Below are 20,974 nucleotides of genomic sequence, written 5' to 3'. Positions count from 1 at the left end.
TGAAATCGCTATTTTGTGGAGACGACCGAGGTTTATAATATTTCGCCTTTCGCAAATTCACTACTTCGGCCATTATGAATATTTTAGGCACTACGAACAATTTATTTAACCGATCCGTTATCTATTCTCAGCAGGTGAGTCTAAGTCTGACTAGATGCAACTATTTTGAAGGATATGCTCACGACTGGAAGTAAAAACTCACTTTTATTCATACCATTTACTTTCGATGTAAGCAAATCCTCCTTTTGATAAGCATTTGCTCCGTACTTGTTAGAAAAAGGTTTTACTTTGATTATTATTCATATGGAGGGAAGGATTTGCTCTATATTTTGCAAGTATATGCTTCTTTTTATTCATTCGGGCCATTAAAGTATCAAGTAGATACTATCCGCACATCTCTAGTATAAAATTTTATTTGAATTTTACTTTTTCGTACCGCGCGACAACATTGTATCGATGCGAGGAGAGCTCCAAGATGGCGAGTGGGAGAGGGACAAGTACATCATTATCTTAAGCACATGTCTGTCAAGCAAAGTAACAAAATAATCAATTACAGTTTACGTTTAAGAGCATTAATAAAATTATCAAAACAAATCAATGTCTATAATTATTTAACAATCAACATCATAATTAAGTTGTGTGAGAGGACAGGTGGTCCTTTGAAATCCAGTGATTCAAACCCCTTCAACACATATATATATATATATATATATATATATATATATATATATATATATATATATATATATATAATATATATCTATATATATATATCTATATATATATATAGATATAGAATATATATATATATATATATATATATATAATATATATCTATATAATATATATATAATATTCATGTTCTTAGAATATGAGTAATACTAAAGGAGTATATTTCAGGTAAAGTATACAGTATGTAACTTTCTCCTCGTTTTTGTAAATCATGGACAGAATATTTTTTTAAATTTTCTGCTCATGAAATTTAGAACAATTAACTAAAATATAAAAAATAGGTAACAATTCAAAGTACAGGTTTTCAAATTTTTTTCTCACTGTATGAAAATTAAAGTGAACATTTCGTCTAGGTATTAGTCTTATTAACTTGAATAACCTTTATATGAGCCACTTTTCTCTTAAGTGAAAAAAACTTAAATAATAGACAGTTTTTGAAACCATTAAAAAGTATCACCACTAATTGACATGTATAACATTTGAAGTGTCATTTATCGTATATCCCTACCGGTACCCTCCGCATCTTACGTACGATAAACATACCCATTAACATAGCGAAACGCATGCGCATTATTGTTGTTTACATTATTGTCAAATAATAATAATTGGTTTATTTAGTCTCCTTTCGTCTAAAACAGTAAAAGTAAATTTATTTATTTTGCATAACAATGACCACGACCAACCCAAATCTAAATGCCAGTGTCTTGACAAATTTCAAGAGTCAAGGTCAGATTTAATGAGGAATACTTCTAATGGACATCCTAGCAAATAATCCCTATGTTGATTCAACAAAATAGACCATCATTCACAATAATTTTTGTCTGATTCTAGAGCCACAAAATCCTCAATCATATTCTAACTTTAGGTACTTTCCTAATTATTAACTAATTTTTAAATAACGCTATTGTAGACCAAATATTAATAAAATATTTTAATAATAAATAAAAATTATGTTAGAAAATGTAGGGAATAATAATCACAAGGAAAACAAATTTCTTGGAAATAAAGCTTTTTGCTATCGTTAGGATAGCGGTAAACGTGTCAACTATTTCGAAAACACTTTTTGGAGAGCTGTCAAACAACGCCTAAGATAACGTTTACGTCTATGTTAAGCATCAAAACATATGCATCTTCGAAAACTCTCTAATTTAAAGCAATCATCTTTTTTAAAGATTCCTTAATATTCGTATTAACATCAATAGATACATGTCATATTTCATAAAAGATTTTCAAATATACCTACCTATAACATTAAGAATAATATTGATATGTAAAAAAATATAGGCTATAATCTGTCAGACACGTTCTAGGAATACAACAACAAAAACCGGGTGAAATATTCATAGAGCACCTTCGTAATAAGTCAAATAATATTGTTAATCTAAAATTGCTCACATACAGTTAAATAAACAGTTATTAAGTTATAAACTTACTTACCCTTAAAGACTTTTACCAACAAACTTATGGATTATCATCGTACCAACCCCATCCAAAAATACACCCCCAATAAAGTTTTAAGCAACACTGATAACATACGAAGCTGGGCCAGTCAATATACCAACCAAATTCTCAGCCTTGAGTCATGCTTCATGCGAATTTTCAATGCTCACTTAGCTATTATACACAGTTGTCATAATGCTTCAAGGTGCACAGCTTGCAAAACATTTTTTTCTCAGCAGGTTTACGGATTAACAAAGGGTTTTATAGTTCAGGATTTCATGTAAAAATAAAAATTTTCAACGCGATCTCAAATCTAAAACGAAAACCGTCAAACTTTATAAATTTGTATATAAATTCCATTGACGTGTTTTTGTTAATGATTTTAAGGATAAAGGATAATCTAAAAATTTTTAATTACATCTAAGATAACTTTCAAGGCCAGGCCAGAGGGATCACGTCATGGTGTGATCTTAATAACCTTGATTTGGTTTCCATCGGCATTGAATTTGTGATTTTTTGCAGACTGGGTTTTTCATTATTTAGTATACCACATCAAAATACTAAAATAAATTAGACAAATTTTAAGCTACTTCTTTTTTTTTTCAAACTTATTTTATTGGGTGCTACTGATGAATGTATGATTACAGTTTTTCTGATTTGCGAAATGCAATGTTTATAGAGGAGAAACTTTTGAATTGAATGGAAAAAGTATTAAATGCTATTTCTCCTCTGTAAACTTTAGCTGAAATGCTTTATTTTATGTTGGTTCGGTAACGAAGGACTATTATAAAAAGAAACATTACACATATGTTTTATATAAAGTATTTACTTTATTACCTTAATTTCAATATTTGTATGATTTTTTTAATAATATTTTTACAATTTTATTTTTTTTTAATAGAATTAATGCAATTACCAACAGAACAACACGCAAACATAAAAAACATCAAAAGACGTATGTGTTTTTTATTTGTTTAATATGTTATAACTATTCTCTTTGATAAGCATTTGCCTGATTTAAACGCAAAGTCTTTAACAGAAAGTGAGAGTTGTGCATAAATTTTAATAAAACCATAAGTCTTGGTAAAAAACCTTACAGTAAATATATAATTTTTAGGGTCATTTACTAAATTAATATTAAATAAATAAATACTTTAATAAATGGTGTGTATTCATGTTTATTTGATATAAAATATGTTTGCTTAAAATAAAAACATATTTTACAATTAATTTGGTTTTTATTAATAAGATTCGTTTATTAGAATCAAGTGTTGCAATATCTTTCTTTGGACATCTTGTATATTTTAACTTGTTTACTGATTTATTATCAATTTTTTAATGTGAGCTTAGGTTAATTTTTTAACCTCATTAAGCTTAATAAAAGTAAGCAAATATAACAAAAGAAATTTTAAATAAAGTTTAAAACATGGTTTAAATAAAATTGACGAATAATTTTGATAAATTAGTAAAAACATAATTTTACCAAATACCCTATAATAAAATATATATGATACTTTATTTAAATATAGGTATTTTCTTTAAGCATTCATAGAACAAAATGACTTATTGCTAGTTTTAAAGCAAATTTTAATGGGAAATAAAATTAGGGCATATTTTCAAAATTGCATATAAAAACTCATATATTATTCAAATACTTGTCAGTGTTACACATTTTTTAGAAAAACCATATATTTCCATATATTTTGTAAATTATTCAACTTAATATATTCTTTTAATATCAATAATTCCTTACATAAAATCAAGAACATTTGAATATGATTAGTTAATTGTAAATTTTGAAAAGTTTTATTAAAAATTTTATACGATACTTAATGTTTTAAAATTGCAGAAACTTGGCGCCCAACATAAATTTTGGACTATTTTTCTTGAAGTTTATCAAATTTTTGACAGGTTCTTATTAAAAAAAATATGGCTTTTTAAGCATTACATGCATATAAATATTAATTTATTGATAGTTTACGTTAAAAAAACATTCTTGAGAGATAAAAATAGGTTAAATTACCTAAATTTTACGTTTGTTTTTTCTTTTAATCTTTCTCCAGTATTAAGTTTATTATTTATATAAAATTTTTAGCTTTTTGATTAGCAAGCTTTATGGCTTTACATTTATAAACTATTATAAATCAACATTTGACTCACAACAACTAACTGTAATATTGTGAAATTGAAATTAAAAATATCGTAGTCCATTTTTAATTTATAAAATCTCGAAAAGAATGAAAATAGTGTTGTTTTGATTAAAATAGCGGCTTTATGATTAATTATATAATAGTTATACTATTTTTGATAAAACATTGATCTAAAATAAGCCAAATTAGGATTCAGACTAGTCTATAATTTTTTATTCGGTACACTTATTTGTATAAAATTACCACTTTATTAATAGTTTAAAAAAATCCTATTGAATGAAGAAAATAGACAAATTTTCAAAATTCGTATTGTGATTTTTCAGATCTGCGTGAAAGAGCATTAAAATTCCTGTCAACTACTAGGCAAAATGCCTGTATATTAAAAATTCTAAATACAATTAACCTTATCACAATAAGACTATAAAACAAGAAAAATTTAAGGCAGAAATTTGGTGACCAAATTAAATTTTAAGGAATGACTTTTTTAAATTAAATTCTTCATAAGCAGATTTAATGGCATTAAAACTAGTATAAAATGTAAAGATTTTTAAGCATTAGAGCCATATAATAAATATTTATCGATAGTTGTCCTGTATTAAAATATACAGAAATTCTAGAACAAATATATGTTTTTTGTACATTTCAAAGTATTTAAGTAAGTTTTAAATAAAGTAATAATAATATTATAAAATAGGAAGAATGAAATAATAATAGTTAGTACAATAATCTAGATTTTATATGGCAGAAATTTGCGTCCAAGATTTCCTCAAATTTAAGATTCGTTAAATATAAAATGTTGATTAAACAACCGTAGGTATTTATAGTAATTTTGAGTATACCAGACTTTGGCCCAAGTGTAGGTATATTTTAATGTTGTTTGTATATTTAAAATAGGTAAGTATTCATTAAAGTATAGTTCATTAATTAGAGAGATTATAATTTTAAAAGTTATCATATAATATAGACATTTCTAATAATTTTTCGAGCAAAAGTAGGTTTTCAAATTGAATGCAGGCCCTAATGATGATTCTAACAACCGTTGGGATTGATTTAGACTTGAAATATAAATTTAGTGCAAGCAAATAGTATTGAATTTCAAGTTTAACTAGATCTAGTGGAAGTAATCATTTTTGAAATTAAGTAATATATTAGATTTATTGTATTTAGGTATTAAACTAGATACATTAAAATTGCTTGGTTTTAAGGGTACAGGATGTTAAAATTTTAGTTTAATTTTAGAATTAATTTAGTGTTTGATAGTATTATTACGTTCCTTTTGTGCATAGCAAGTAGGCGGTTGTTTGTATTTTATATTTAGTATTTGTAAAGCGAACAAATTAATAAATAAGCTACAAGAATATATTTTAGTTTGTTAATAAGTCAGCAGGTAGCGCCTTGTAAAAAAAGTATTTTAGTGACTTAATTTTCAAGTAGGACAATAAATATTTAGTTTTGGATTTAACACTTTTTCTTTCAAATTTTGAATGAATGATGTATTTTATATTCAGGTCTTATAGTATCAAATATCGAAAGGAATATTGGATCAGCAAATTATGGTATACAAGTATCTTTGTCTATCTACATAAGCTTGAAGATCAAATTTTTTTGGACCCATGGTGCAGCAATGCACCCTTTAAAATTTGACGCATTATTATGTAAGACTCTATATAGGGTGTCTCAAAATTAGTGGACGAAACGCGAACCCTGTATTCTTTGGTCAAAAATAACCTCAGGGAGCTATGCTCCTTTTAAAGGGGGCACCTGAAGATGGTTTTTTCCATTTATTTTCGAAACGGGTAAATATAAAAATTTTAAATTTTGGTATTCTCCCAACTTTGATATGCTGAATTTAGTTGTTACTTCATAATTTTCATTATTTAGTCAGGTGCGTATCATTTAGGAGATGAGCCTAAAAAAATACCTAAAAAAATTGTGTGCAAAGTTTTGGTTTTTTTTTCTTTAAATTTTAAAAATTTGAAGCTTTTTACGTAAAAAAGTACCTCTTGGTCAATAACTCTACGAGTTACCATTTTCGAGAAAAACGCATTTAAAAATAACGCTGCATAGTATTATTTTCACTACCAATTTTTATGAAAACTTAGTAGCAGGCTTTGGAAAAAATTGACACACTGCATAATGACATTAACATTTGTTGTAATTGATTAGTTGTCATTTTGCATTTAAATTGTTAATATCTTTTTAACTATGGAAGACTTTTTGACTCGTGAAAAAGTAGATATTTATTTTATGTATGGGTTTTGCAATGGAAACGCACATGCCGCTGCACGAGAGTATCGGCGGAGGTTTTCTGCAAGAAGGCTTCCACATTGGAAAGTTTTTGTTAGAAAAAGTTTTTGATAGAAATTTACTTGAATATAGACCCTTCGAACGTACTCGAGGGCAAGAAAGACCAATTGCAAATGATGGTTATGGAGAAGTACTGAATTTAATTGAAGAAAACCCTAAAAAATCATTGAGAATCTTAGAAGAGATTACCAATATCCCAAAGTCAAATGTAATTAAAATTAAAAATGATAAATAAATAATTAAGTACCTAATTTGTTATCCAAAAAATTAAATTTAAAGTACTTATAACTAAAAATTGAGATTGGTATAAATAGTGTTGTTATTAATTATTATCGTCGGATCGCATTAAATTCATTTCAAAATACTCTAATTACTATATTATTATTATTATTTTTTACTTTATTTACTCGGATAAGTCTTATCACAAACACCCCAAAACAAATCCTTTTGACGACTAACTGGAATGTTTAGTGGCTTACTAAGGTTTAGGCTTATTTCCTATGCAATTTAAAATATTTAAAAATAATTTCAGAGTGGAAGAATGACTAAGATGTTAGGATACCATCCTTTCCATTATAAAAGGGTTCAGGAGTTAGAAGAAGAAGATTTTCCAGCTCGAGTAGACTTTTGTCATTGGATTTTAAATCACCCAAATCTTCGTCAAAAAATTTTGTGGTCAGATGAGGCAACTTTTTCTAAGAGTAAGGGCTTTAACAGCCATAATACTCATTTTTGGAGCATCGAGAATCCGAGAGTAGTTCGACGAACTAACTTTCAGCATAGATTTTCCTTCAACGTATGGGCGGGTTTGATAGGAAATAAATTGATAGGCCCAATTATTTTGCCACATAGGTTAACTGGTCGTCATTATTTAAATTTTCTTCAAAACAATCTCAGAGATTTACTGGACGATGTTCCCCTAGAAACTCGGCTGGAAGTGATTTTTCAGCACGATGGGGCACCAGCTCACTACTTACAGCCGACAGGTGAGAAACTGGCTGGACAATAATTTTACAGGCAGATGGATAGGCCGAGGTGGTCCAATAAACTGGCCTGCACGATCGCCCGACCTTAATCCTCTGGATTATTATCTTTGGGGTAATATGTGCAATATTATTTATGCCACCGAAACTGATACTCCAGAAGAGCTTCAGAGGCGAATTCTCGCAGCTGCAGGCCAAATAAGAGAAAACAGATTTGAAATTCTTAGATCGACCCAAAATATTCAAAAAAGATCCAGGTTATGCATTCAGGAAAACGGAAACTTGTTTGAATATTTGCCTCAAATAAATTAGTATTTTTATCTGTTTGCAATTTTATTTGTCAATTTACTTTTGAAGCTTGCTATTGAGTTTTAATAAAAATTGTTATTAATAATACCATGCAGCGTTATTTTTAAATGCCTTTTTCTCGAAAATGGTAATTCCTACCGTTATTGACCAAGAGGTACTTTTTTACGTAAAAAGCTTTAAATTTTTTTACTTAAAAAAAAAAACAAAAACTTTGCAAACAATTTTTTTTTAAGTATTTTTTCATGCTCACCCCCTAAATGATACGCACCTGACTAAATAATGAAAATTATGAAATGACAACTAAATTCAGCATATCAAAATTACGAGAATAACAAAATTTCAAATTTTTATATTTACTTGTTTCGAAAATAAGTGGAAAAAAACCATCTTCAGGTGTCCCCCTTTAAAAGGAGCATAGCTCCCTTGGGGGGCGTTTGCCGATATATGTTTATAGGAAAAAGTGAGGTTATTTTTGACCAAATACAGGGTTTGCGTTTCGACCACTAATTTTGGGACACTCTGTATATTTTATATTAAAAATTTGCATACCTAATATTGTTAAATATTAAAAATCCAATATATATTATAAATGCTCAAAATGATGTGTTATGCTTTTATGTACTAGCGTCTTTATAAATTAGGTGTAAAGTTCATGGGTATAGAAAAACAAAAAAAATGTACATTCTTTTTCAAAAACATTCCCATGTAATGAGCCTATTTTTAAGTATTAACGAAGGCTTCAATGGAAAAAAAAAATTACAGCTTAAAAGACAATAATTCAGCTTCTTTATATTATCTTTTCAAAAAATGCATATAAACAATCTAATAAGCCATAATTAATATTTTATATACATTAAGATATCCAAAGAACTCAATTAATTTATTTTTTATTCGTGATCCAAAAGCGGAATCTTCATTTTTAAAGACCTGCAAACTAATTACTTTTTAAACAGATAAATAATAAATATATAAATAAACAGTGGGCACGTGTCAGTCTTTGAAATGAATAGAACCATAGTAAATCTTAAAATAAAAAATCCCCTGGATGGAACAATATAAGAAATAAATACCTAAAACAACTATCGGCAGAACTTTCACTTGGATAATAAAAAAGTCATTTGATACAGGGTGCTTTCCGGATTGTCTTAAAATCGACATTATTAAACCCTTATAAAAAAATAGTGATAAACAAGAAATATCAAATTACAGACATGTCTCACTTTTGTTAAGATAAGAAATGTTAAACAATTAATAAAAAAAAAAAAGAAGAATTTCAAATTTCCTAACTAAATTTTATGCATTGTCAGACTTTTAATTTGGTTTTAGGGAAGGAAGATCTACGCAGAATGCAATAATTAAGCTTTTAAAACCACAAATATCTGGATGCACTAAATAATAGTGAAGCTTGCTTATACCTGTTCTTGGATCTTTTAAAAGTATTTGATACTGTGTGTCATGAGACACTCTTAAAAAAACTACACAGTTAGCAACTATTAATTCAGCTGAATTGTTGTCCATTAAGCTAGAAAACTCAAATCGTTGGCAGATTGTTTTTTGATTTGATATTTCAAATTTGATTTATCCACTTATGAAAACTTGATATACAAGATGTTTGTTATATATTGCGACAAAATTCAGGAACGTGTTCTTTGGACAAAAATTTGCAATAAACTTAGGTCCTAAACCTTTTAGATTTTGAGCTACAGAGTGGTAAAGTTTTAACAAAATACCCCTGTAGATATTTGTCCAAAGATTGGTATGCAGGGTCTGTGTATCCAGAGCCATTTAACAACATACTTTTACCATTTTTATGTTCTCCAGTGGCGTGTGTGCGGATTTTCCGCTGAGTACTTTTATAAAGAAAAATGGTATGCTACTGGTTTTTCTTATATTAAAAAATATTTTTAAATTCCTCGTTTTATTTCCAACATTTTTGATCCCTTGGAGTTTGTCCGTTAGATGCACGGTTTTCGCACAAAAAATTAAAAACCATGGACATGTTGCTCAGATTTGATTGGATTTTCTTTATTCTAGTAATTATTCGTTTTTTTTAGTTTATTGCAATTTTAATAATAAATAATAAAATTTTTATTAATTAATTTAGTACAAAAGCCAGCCCAATTTAATAAAATTGTAATTAGATAGAAAAATATAGATAATATAGTATAATAGATAATAAATTTGATAGAAAAATTCAACAAAAACCTTAAATATTAAACGGAATAGGGAGGAAGCTCATCGTTCTTTGGAACAACAAGCAAAAAAATGAAAATAATTTCAAGTAAGAGATTTAAGAGTTCTGGAGATGTGCCATCTTAGGAAACTAGTGTAAGAGGCTCAGTGCAAAAATTGTCGTTATGCGGGGGTAGCCAAGGATTTAAGAAATGCAATTGAATTCGAAAATGTTCCACCAAAAGATGTTTGTGCAGATCTTCTAAAATACTCTGCAATTCCAGATGCCACAGAGTTCCCTGTACCAATAAATAAATATTTCTATAAGAGAACATTTTATTGCATAAATTAAAGGATTTTTTCTTTTAATATTAATAAGAATTTTTTGCAATATTAGTACTTGAATTAATGTTTTTTTAATATCTCGTTTAGAACTACTATGATTTCTGTTTAAATTTAAGAATATTGAAATAAAAAGTGTTTTGGTGTGACCTTTTGTTTCATTTATAAAGTACCTTATTTTTAAGCATCAATCGACGTCGCATTGATTGGCGGACACGTTCAAAAATTCTTGGTGTCTGCCGAATTATGTCACAAGACGTTATATACGCAATTCCTCCACATTATCAATTGGATTTCTATAAACCAGTGATTTAAGGTGGCCCCACAAAAAAAAATCAACCTTGCTGGTAAAAAAAATGGACCGATGAGAAAGTTTTCAATAATGCCGACCAATACATTAAGTGAAAACTGGTGCTGATCACGGTTTTCTGCCACAGCATGTGGGTTCTCATAATGCCATATGTGGTTATTGTGGAAGTTCATAATTGCGTCCCTGGAGAAATTAGCCTCATCGGTGAAAAGTATTTTTCTTATAAACGGTGCTTATAAATCTTATAAATCTTGCCTTATGCATTCTTGCATCCAACGACACAAAGCCGTTCTTTTCGGAAAATCGCCTGGCAAAAGTGCCTGCACCCGCTGAATATGACACGGGTACAAAAAGGTTTCTTTCAAGAATATTCCAAACTGTAAAGCTACTAATGTGTACCGTCTGAGCAATTTTCCCAGTGCTTGTGGTGGGATCTTCCTCGAATTCATTGAGCACCTGTTCTTCAATTTGAAGAGTAACTGTTCGGGAATGTCCGTTTTCAGCGGTGAGTTTTTTAAAGCTGCAGGTTTCATTTAGACGTTGGTGTATACGCGTAAACATGGAGTGATGAGGAATAACACGATTCTCGTGCGTTTCCGTTAGCCAGTCCATAAACGAAGTGCATATCGCATATTTCATTATTTGTGTAATTGTTAGCCATTTTTTGAACAAATTAATCTTGTCAACTGGGGGACAGTGACTATGATTTAAAATTTAAAATATCACAAAATCTTACAAATATCAACTTTATCATGGGCAGAGGAAGAATGTGGTAAAACGATTAAACTCTTAAACAAGAATGTGAATATCATTGCGGCGGCGGTGTTCGTAGTTACGTTAAAAAAAATTATGTTCACAGGCTGCTTCGCGATTTTGGAAGCGTGAAATATTAACACGTTACTCATATGTCACTTTTTTTAATATGTTAAACAAAGTGACATATTATGAATGAAAATTTAAAAAAAAAACTTACTTTTTATAACGATCGTAGAAAAAATAAATTTTAGCGATCAGTCAAAGTAGAAAAATGTTTTAAAATTTTTTGTGCGAAAACCGTGCATCTAACGGACAAAGTCCAAGTTATCAAAAATGTTGCAAATAAAATGGGGCATTTAAAAATATTTTTTAATACAAGAAAAACCAGTGGCGTACTATTTTTCTTTATAAAAGTATTCAGCGGAAAACCCGCACACACGCCACTGGAGAACATAAAAATGTTAAAAGTATGTTGGTAAATGGGTCTGCATACACAGACTCTGCATACCAATCTTTGAACAAATATCTACAGGTGTATTTAAGTTATCGAAAAAAAAATCATTTTTTTGTTAAAACTTTACCACCCTGTAGCTCAAAATCTAAAAGGTTTAGGACCTATGTTTATAGGAACTTTTTTGCGAATTTTTGTCCAAAGAACACATTCCTGAATTTTGTCGCAATATATAAAAAAACACTCACACATATAAAGATTTATTATAATAAAGTGTGTAATTTAAAGTCATCATTTTAAAAGAAAATCTGTAATAGATATTAGCAAATATTAAAAGTCCTTCTAGTTACCGTACCAACATGTAGCCTATATATAGTGAGAATTAAAATCAAAATACGACAAAAGCGTCTTACTGAGAGGAGGCATCTCATGCACACAGTCCAAGTATTCAAGACTGCGAGTTCCACGTTCTTTAGCTTCGCATGTGGTGAATACAATTTGCTGCCAGTATACATTGCAATTAATATGCTGAGCGATATAAGAAGTGAAATGAAAAATCAATGTATGCTAGGCAAATTTTTCACATAGCAGACACGCGCTAGGAAAAGAATTCTTTTTCTAGCGACGATATACGATCACGATTCACAAACACACATTCAAGTCCGGTACGTCGAGGCCCGGATGTATAATATTATGGTCTCTCAAAAATAAAAACACAAAAAAATTTAAAAAACTGAAAATCCAAACACACGCACATAGGTTGATGCTTTTTACGAAAATTTACTTCAATTATACTTTAAAACACCGATGTAGTATACAATAATATGCCTTAGTCAGTTTAAGGAAAAACCATGGAAATTGGCAATAAAACGAAAAAACGTTTTAAATTGGATTCTTTTTTATTTTGTAAATTGGGTTATTGCGTGCTTTAAACTCAATATTTTTCCAATGGTAATTATATTTTCCAATATAAGGTAATCGATTGAAATTTCCATGGTTTTCCACTCGTAATACATTATCAATAGTGATTTACATTACGATTGATAGTGTATAATTATTGTAATGTAAGTATGTAAATTTATTTATGTACCATTTGGACCTCCGACACTGAGCTGATACTGAGAACATACATGGTGACTCCTACATCAACTGGGGGTCCTGCAAACCGCAAAATTTCACTAACATATGAAACATCTTGTTCCTAAAGGTATGCATAAGTTTTGTTGTTGTTGGTTGACTTGCATAAATAATTGTACAATTATTTTTTATGTTAAATTATGCAATTTGTTAATATTTGCACAATTATCTAGCAAAGAATTTGTACAGTTTTTTCATAACCCTTATATACCATGCTAAAATATAAAAAACAGCTTTACGGGTGTTACTTTAAATTTTTTATATTGTTAATTAAAGACCAGTTTGATCTTTTTGACTTGACCAGACTTAATTTGATGAAAATACATTTTTAAAGAAATTTGAAAAATGCCTATAAGTTGATAAGTATTTTATTTTGGATATTTTTTTTAATATTAAAATCTCTTAACTCATATACAAGGTGATTTAATATCAAACCCTTCTTTTCAATTTTCGTAAAGCATTTTTTTTTCAAAATACCACATGAGAGAATGTATACATTTTGAATAGCTTATACAACATTTATTTGCAAGATGCAAAAATTGCATTTTTGTAGTGTTCAGTTAATTTTAAAAACTTAGTTTAAAAAAAATTTTAAAACAGCTTTACTTTAGTATACAAAAATTTATATTAGTATTTTACTACTAGGCCAGCAGGTTTGTTAAGTTATATTTCTAGTGACTTTTGAAAAAAAAAATCAAAAAAAAATTAAATCAACGATAAGAAACAGATAACTATACTTTTTGAGAAATGATTATTTTATTTTTTTAAATTTTTTATCCTTAAAAATTCCAGGCCAGGATTTAGCATTCATTCCTTTTTCTTTAAATGACATCTCTTCTTAGAAGATTGGCTATCATCATAGGTATTCTCACTTTCAATGCTTCCAGTTTTAAACAACAATCAGTAGGAAAATTTCCTTAGGGTCTTTAATCAGAAGCATCTTCTTTGTCTGTTTCTTTTTTCCCGTATCTTTTCCGTCATAATATTCTGCAATAATAAATATCTCTCATCGCGTGGTCTAAATATTGCAGCTCCTTGTATGGTGTCATCTGTATACCAGATATTGTTTATTGCATTAACCTTTACTTTCATTGTTGTTGCCGCCAGTGCTCTCTAAATGATTTCTTTCCAATAAAGATTAGATAATATCGGCCTTAATACATATACATTTCTTTTTTTTGTTGTAGTCAAGAAAACAGATGTACAAGCCCGGCCGGTTGAAAGAGAACGACCTGAACGCGTTTCTTATAACTTTTCGTACCGGGCGCACAGCGCCGGCAACGTCGCGCAGGCCGACTCGCAGATAAATTACGCTAAGCGGATATTATTTTAAAACCAATATGGATTTATCAGTATATCAGTAATCCTAATAAACAAATAATTGATCTGTGTCATCTGTGCTACAAGATAGGCGACTTTCGAGCTACGATGTTGGATTACAGGCACAAACAAATTTTGTTTATTAGGTAATATAAGTCTGGTAGACCTACTAAATTACTTCAATGGCCAGTATTGTGTTAGTGTTATTATAAATATAATGAAATAAGAGCACCGAGGCACTTTTAAAGAGGATTAGCTACCTGTACTTAAAATAAATAAATTTAGGGAATTACCCTCGATCATTTTCCAAAATTTACAATACTTTTTTATGATATTGTATTATTAATACGTAATACCTGGTTCCAGCCCTTTTTATAAATACCAGGGTAAGTGGGTTTAATTTATTTAGTCCTTTTCGTCCAAAGAGTTATTACAGTGTTGATTATGCCTCGTTTAAGTGATTCCGTTAAGCACCGCATCATCGCCAAATTAGAAAATGGTTGGTCCATTTCTCGACTGGCTGATGAATTTGGTATATCCAAAAACACCATTTTCAAGTTAAAACGCAAATTTGAAGAAACTGAAAGTGTGGAAAACCTACATCGAGGGGGGAATATAAAAATTACTTCGGACCAACAAGATCAACGACTGGTTAATTTTTGCCGAGAAAATCCATTTAAATCCGCCGTTGAAGCCGTGTCTACCACAGCATTCCCAGCAAGTGTTAGAACTGCCCAAAAAAGATTAGCTGAAAGCAATCTGAGGTGCCGGACAGCCAGCAACCAGATTGAGTTAACCGAAACTAATAAAGAAGTCCGGTTGCAGATATGCCAACAGTTTAATCGCTTACCGATGGGTTATTGGGAGATAGTAATATTTAGTGATGAAAAGATGTTCCAAAGTAATTACAACGGTAAAGTTTAAGTATACAGACCCTCGACGAGTTCAAGATATGACGAAAGATTTGTGTCACCCAGAAGAATAAGTGGGCATTTTTCCGTAAATATATGGGCTTGGATCAGCCACCGAGGACCCGGAATCTGCTGGAAAATTGATGGCCGATTCACAGCAGATCGTTATTGTGAAGTGCTTGAAGGAGGATTGATACAAAGTGCCAGAGAAATGTCTCCTGAGGGATTCGTTTTTCAGCAGGACAACGCTCCTGTACACACAGCAAATATTGTTCGCGAGTGGTTTACCGAAAACAATGTCGAAAAGCTAGAATGGCCGGCGAAGAGTTCCGATTTAAATCCTATAGAAAACATATGGAGTAGCATGGTAAGGTCGATGGAGAATTTCATACCTGAAAATAAGAATGCGTTATGGCAGAAAATTCAAGAAACCTGGGAAGAAGTAGCAACTCATGATCTCTGCTGCCAACTAATAGGTTCAATGAGCAAGAGAGTTTAGAAAGTTATAATAGCTGAAGGTGGCTATACGAAATATTAATATATTATATTATATAAAATTATACGAATTTTATTTATTTTATACTTACACACTTTTTCTCTTACCCAAATTATTTAAAACATTCAGATTCTGGGAGGAACAAGACTAAGATAAAAAAACATAAAAGGCTATCCGATCAAGTAGTAGTATCTTATCAATAGAAAAAAGAGTCATACAAATGGAAACAGAAATGTCGAAAACTAAATGAAATAAAGTGGGTGTCGTTGAGCTAAAATAACGAGGAGAAAGCCTGAAAAAACTAAAAATCAGGACATAATATGTTCTATCAGGTTGTTACCGGAACTAGAACAATGAGAGGCGTCGGCTTCTTGGGATACAAAAAATAGGAAAACAACATATCAGTGAACAGTGACTCTGCTAGAGTAGCTCTCTTAAACTTGAAGCTAAGTAAAATTTATACTTTAAAAATTGTACAAGTACATGCTCCGACAAATGTAGTAGAATAATTTTTCGATTATATCACACTAGCTCTAAATGATAGAGTAACACGTTTTACCATAATATGTGGCACTTCAATGCTAAGATTGGAAAAAGTTCCAAACTTATAGAAACATCAGTCGAAAAACTTGAAAGCAGAAATAAACGTAACGCAACTTTACGTAGTTTATAACTAAAAAGGAACCTATTCCAAATGAACAACTTCTTATACAAAAAGGATCATCAAAGATGCTTAGAATCGATGAAACTGGAATAATTTAGGGGAGGTCGGTGTTTAACTTTGGACGTAGAAGGCTGAATGAAGATGATACTGACTTTAATAAATATAAGAGGCATAAAAAATAATTTAATTGAATTGAAGTTAAGTAACTAAGAAAAATTTGAATTCATGGTTTTTTCTTTAAATACTAAAATTTCTAAAAAAAAAATTAATTATTTTTCTAAGCTTAATTTAAAACACAATTCAGAATGAATTGGTGTTCTTAATTGATCTCTAACTCTTTTCTTTATCTTCTCATGGGAAATATCATGAAGAGAAAATTAGGTATTAAAAATGCGACAAAACCAATATAAAATAAAGCCGATGCTAGTTGTTGACAAAAGACGAAAAGTCTCATAGTAAATAACTAAAAAACATATAGCAGAGAATTCAAATAAAATTTAAATATTTTTAGCAAAAAATATCTTAAACTATTCAAATCTTGAAATTGTAAAATGTGTTAAAGGCGTAGTGTAGTTTGTGTAGCCCATCTAGATATTATGTAATTTTGACCCAATTTAATCACTTTTGAATCTTTTATATAGCCTGTATGTAGTTTCTCAAAATTATTTCAAAATTTCTTACATGGAGCTATATATCTGTCACAGTATATTATATATGTTTTTTAATATTTAAATTGAAAAAACTCCTCAGTTTTGTGCATTTTCATTTTTTTTTTGCATTGATTTTGTCTGAAATTAAAAAAATAGATGATTTTATAGATATTTATTATAGATGAAGAGTTTTAATTAGAATAATATAATATAATTATAGTATTATATATATATTTATACCAAGATTTTTCTTTTTAATGTTGATCCTAGAAATTAGATTCAAGCTATTGTTTACTACCTTTAAAAAATTATTTTAAATGTCATATAATAAATAATGAGTAACTCAATAGTCTTTCTCTTATTATTTTAATATTTTTCCTAGTTATTATACCTTTTGAATATTAGGATTTTGAATATTCCTAAAGAAATAAATGTATGCCACTGCTTTTTCTGAAAACAAAAGTTATTTCTAAGATCCTGCTTCAGTTTGAAGTAAATTTGATTCTCTGTCGTTTGTTCCTTCGATGCAAGGTTTTCGAGTAAAAAAATTAAAGCCATCAGCAGGTTTTATGTTAGTTTACATGGAAATAAAGAGTTTTTGGCCGACGATCCGCACTTTTTTTATGAAAAATATTGCTGGAGATGTATCGTATCTATAAGTCAGAAACTCATAATTTACTGTCAAAAACTATTGATTAATTAATGAACTTCAATCTTTGGAAGATTGTATCGAAGCAAAAATAGCTAAGTAACCCCATGATATATTAGTATAATTGTACTAAAGTAAGTTGAATTATGAAGACTTTCTGTATATGTTGAAATCTTCAGTTATTTTCAAAAGTCTAAGAAAAAGAAAATTAAAGGGTTAAGTACACTTAGGGCCAAAATTTGAAATAGCTATCACAAGCCTTATTCATGATAGACAACTGAAAATACTCAAAAAACAAAGGAAGTTAAGAAAAACCTAAAAAAAGGGTCTTTGCATCATACATTTCATGTTCTTGAATAAGCTGTAAATAGATTCTAAAAACTAGAAGCTTACATAACGATCTGGATAAATTTCTGGAGCCTCACTTAAAGTAATTAGAGGCCAAAGAATTTGAAAATAATATTAAGTCGTTTTGGTTTTACGTCTTGGACTAGGTATTAAGATTAATAAATAAAATATTGGTATACATTTAAGTTATGCATAATATATATTAAAAAATATTAAAATTAACGCAAATTATAGTAAAGGATCCTATTTTTTATATCTCTTCCAAAGAAGCAGTAACAAAAAAAAACACCGTTTATGATGCATAGAACAAATTATCAAAAACTACTTAAAAATAAATAACTCAATTTATAATAATAAGGCTTAAGACTTCCCATAAAAGATGAATAAATTAAAAAAAAAATATTATCCGTTTAAGTTATGCATAAAAAAAAAAGACATTAAAGTAAATAACTTAATAAAAAGTTAAAAACAAAACTTAAAATGCCTATGAAAGAGAAATAAATAAAATGCTGTTCGTATCTGTTAAATGTACAAAATCAAATAAATAAATGACAATAAATGGTATTTACTTGAATTTAGAAAAACAGCATTTTTTGTTTCAAAACAGCCGAACTTCTCGAAGGAAATTCTAACTGAAGCTGACGTTTATGGGCGTGGATGATATTCTGAAAAGCAGTCTACGAAACTCTGAAAGAATTGGCTCTCAAAAAACGACTAATTAATGAATGAATATAATACTGACATGAACCAGTTCGCGGAAGGATCCTGATGGATTTTACTTAGTTTTACGTTAGACTAGATGTAAAGCACTTAAGCTTGCCTCTAAAAAATATGAATAATTTCCTAGCAGAGCACAGATGGTTTTCATTTTGTTTATTCAAAAACCTTGCATCTTTCGAACAAAAGGCAAAGAATTAAATTTACTCCAAACTGAAAAAGAATTTTACAAACAATGTTTGTTTTAAGGAAAAACAGGTGCGTATCATTTTTCTTTAAAAATATTCAATTAAAAATACCGTACAGACACCTAAAGATAGAAAAATTTTTTTTTTGTTACTTCATAGCTGTATCCTTGATTCACAAAAAATATCAAGTATTTAAAAAGTTACGCTTAAAAACATTTTTTTTCTTAAATATTTAACACCCTGTATTTCGAACACAAATCTTTTCTCAATATATATGTACTATTCTGAACAGAGAACTCGCTGTTAAAGTTTAAAAACTGCAATTCGGGACACCCCGTATAAATATATAACGCAATATAAAAAATTAAAAGCAACACTTAAACGCACTATAATTTATATTTTAAAGCATGGTTTTTTTAAAATATCCAATACTCACACAAAAAACAAATCTAAATATAATTTGCTACTATTAAATCAATCACATTCTTTTTTTTTTTGATAAAAATATATAAACCTTCTTTATTTAAAATAAACCGTTGTTGTAGCATGAAAACCAAATCAAAAATGTTGTGCACCCCGGGCCTGTCCAAGACCCAACCCTTGGGGTCTCAAGACCAAACCCGAAGGGCTGGAAAGTGGGGGGGACGGGGACACTAAATCGAACAAACCGAAAAACACTAAAAACAGAGCAACAATTTAATGCTAGAAAACAATAAACAAATATTATTTTATTGTATTCCTTTCGCATAAGATCTAAAAAATCCGTAATATCTGTTTCTTGTTTTAAATTTTTCTTTTGCTTCAATAAACACTCTAAAAAACTTCGACTTCGACATATAAAAACAGTAACATGGAAAAGATGCCGGGGTTTTGTTATTTTATAAGTACCATTTGGACTTCAGAGAGCGAGCTGATGGAAAGAACGTACATTGTGACCCCGACGTCAACGGGCGGGCCTGTAAATTATAGAAATTATATAATGGCCCATTATTGCGTTTTTGTATATAAAAATATATTTTGCAGTTTCGGTGAAGTGGTTAAAGCATCAATTTGTGATTTTAACAACAATTTGTAGTATTAAAGTTTTAGAACAGTGAGGGAAATCAGTAGTCGTATAAATATGTAAAGTTCTGCGGACACCTACATTTTGGAATACATATTTATAATATAGGTTAGTTTTAAGATTATATCACCATAGGTTTGTACAAAAAGTCACCTTTTATGAAGCCAAATATAAACAGTTTTTATATGTAAAATAATATTTTTATTTTGTTTTTGCAGGATCTTAATAAAATAATAAATAAAGAAATTATAATAATAATCATATTAAAAAAATCTTTTTGTCTTGGTAATTTGGCTCTCTATAATAATTTACGTGTTTATTTTATGTTTATTCTATTCTAGATCTGAGACTTTCTCACATATAATTTTAAATACATTTTTCTCGTCTTGGATATTTTTGTTCAAAATAAATACACAAAAATGTTTCATTTTCTTTTATTATATGTTTTTTTCAGTTTTGTAACCTGAGTAATATTTTTTTTTATAATGTTTATAGCAATTGTTCTTCACGTTAGTGCTTTTGCTTGCTGGTATGTGTTCTTAATATAACAATTTATAAAACAAATAATTTGGTGAAAAACTAATCAAAAAAAAATTATAAATCTGATAAACGTCATAAGAATGACCGAAACATAATAACATAAAGGACATAAAATAATTATATATAATATTTTGACTAAAACTCTCCAAGAAAAAAAATATTAAAAATTATAGGTTAGAAGTTCCCAGAAAATATAAAAAATTAGTTGAAAGATGAATGCAGATGATTATTTATTTATTAATATAGATAGAAAAATTAAATGAAAAATTTGAAAAAAATTATATTCAATTTTTGTAAGTAGAGGGATAAAGTACGTAAAGAAAAATACAATTTTAAACT

The 20,974-nt window shown here is 29.0% G+C and overlaps 1 protein-coding gene across 7 annotated transcripts in view; it reads right to left on the bottom strand.

The window, feature by feature from the left end:
• LOC126739081 (gamma-aminobutyric acid receptor subunit beta) overlaps positions 1-20,974 on the bottom strand; it is a 177,295-nt gene that overhangs the window by 94,446 nt on the left and 61,875 nt on the right. For 4 of the 7 annotated variants that reach the window (XR_007661547.1, XM_050444587.1, XM_050444590.1 and 1 more), the window contains exon 4: positions 19,921-19,988. Coding sequence is in view for 6 of the 7 variants with exons in the window: in XM_050444587.1 (XP_050300544.1) it covers positions 19,921-19,988 (68 nt within the window). In the remaining variant the exon portion in view is untranslated. Of the gene's footprint in view, positions 1-13,042; positions 13,111-19,920; positions 19,989-20,974 lie in introns of all 7 variants that reach the window. The other 3 variants (XM_050444588.1, XM_050444592.1, XM_050444591.1) reach the window with 1 other exon arrangement.

The sequence above is a fragment of the Anthonomus grandis genome, chromosome 8 (genome assembly GCF_022605725.1).
Source record: "Anthonomus grandis grandis chromosome 8, icAntGran1.3, whole genome shotgun sequence".
Lineage (NCBI taxonomy): Eukaryota > Metazoa > Arthropoda > Insecta > Coleoptera > Curculionidae > Anthonomus > Anthonomus grandis.
Note: the sequence above shows the minus strand (reverse complement) of the source record. Positions and strands in the feature narration are given on the sequence as shown.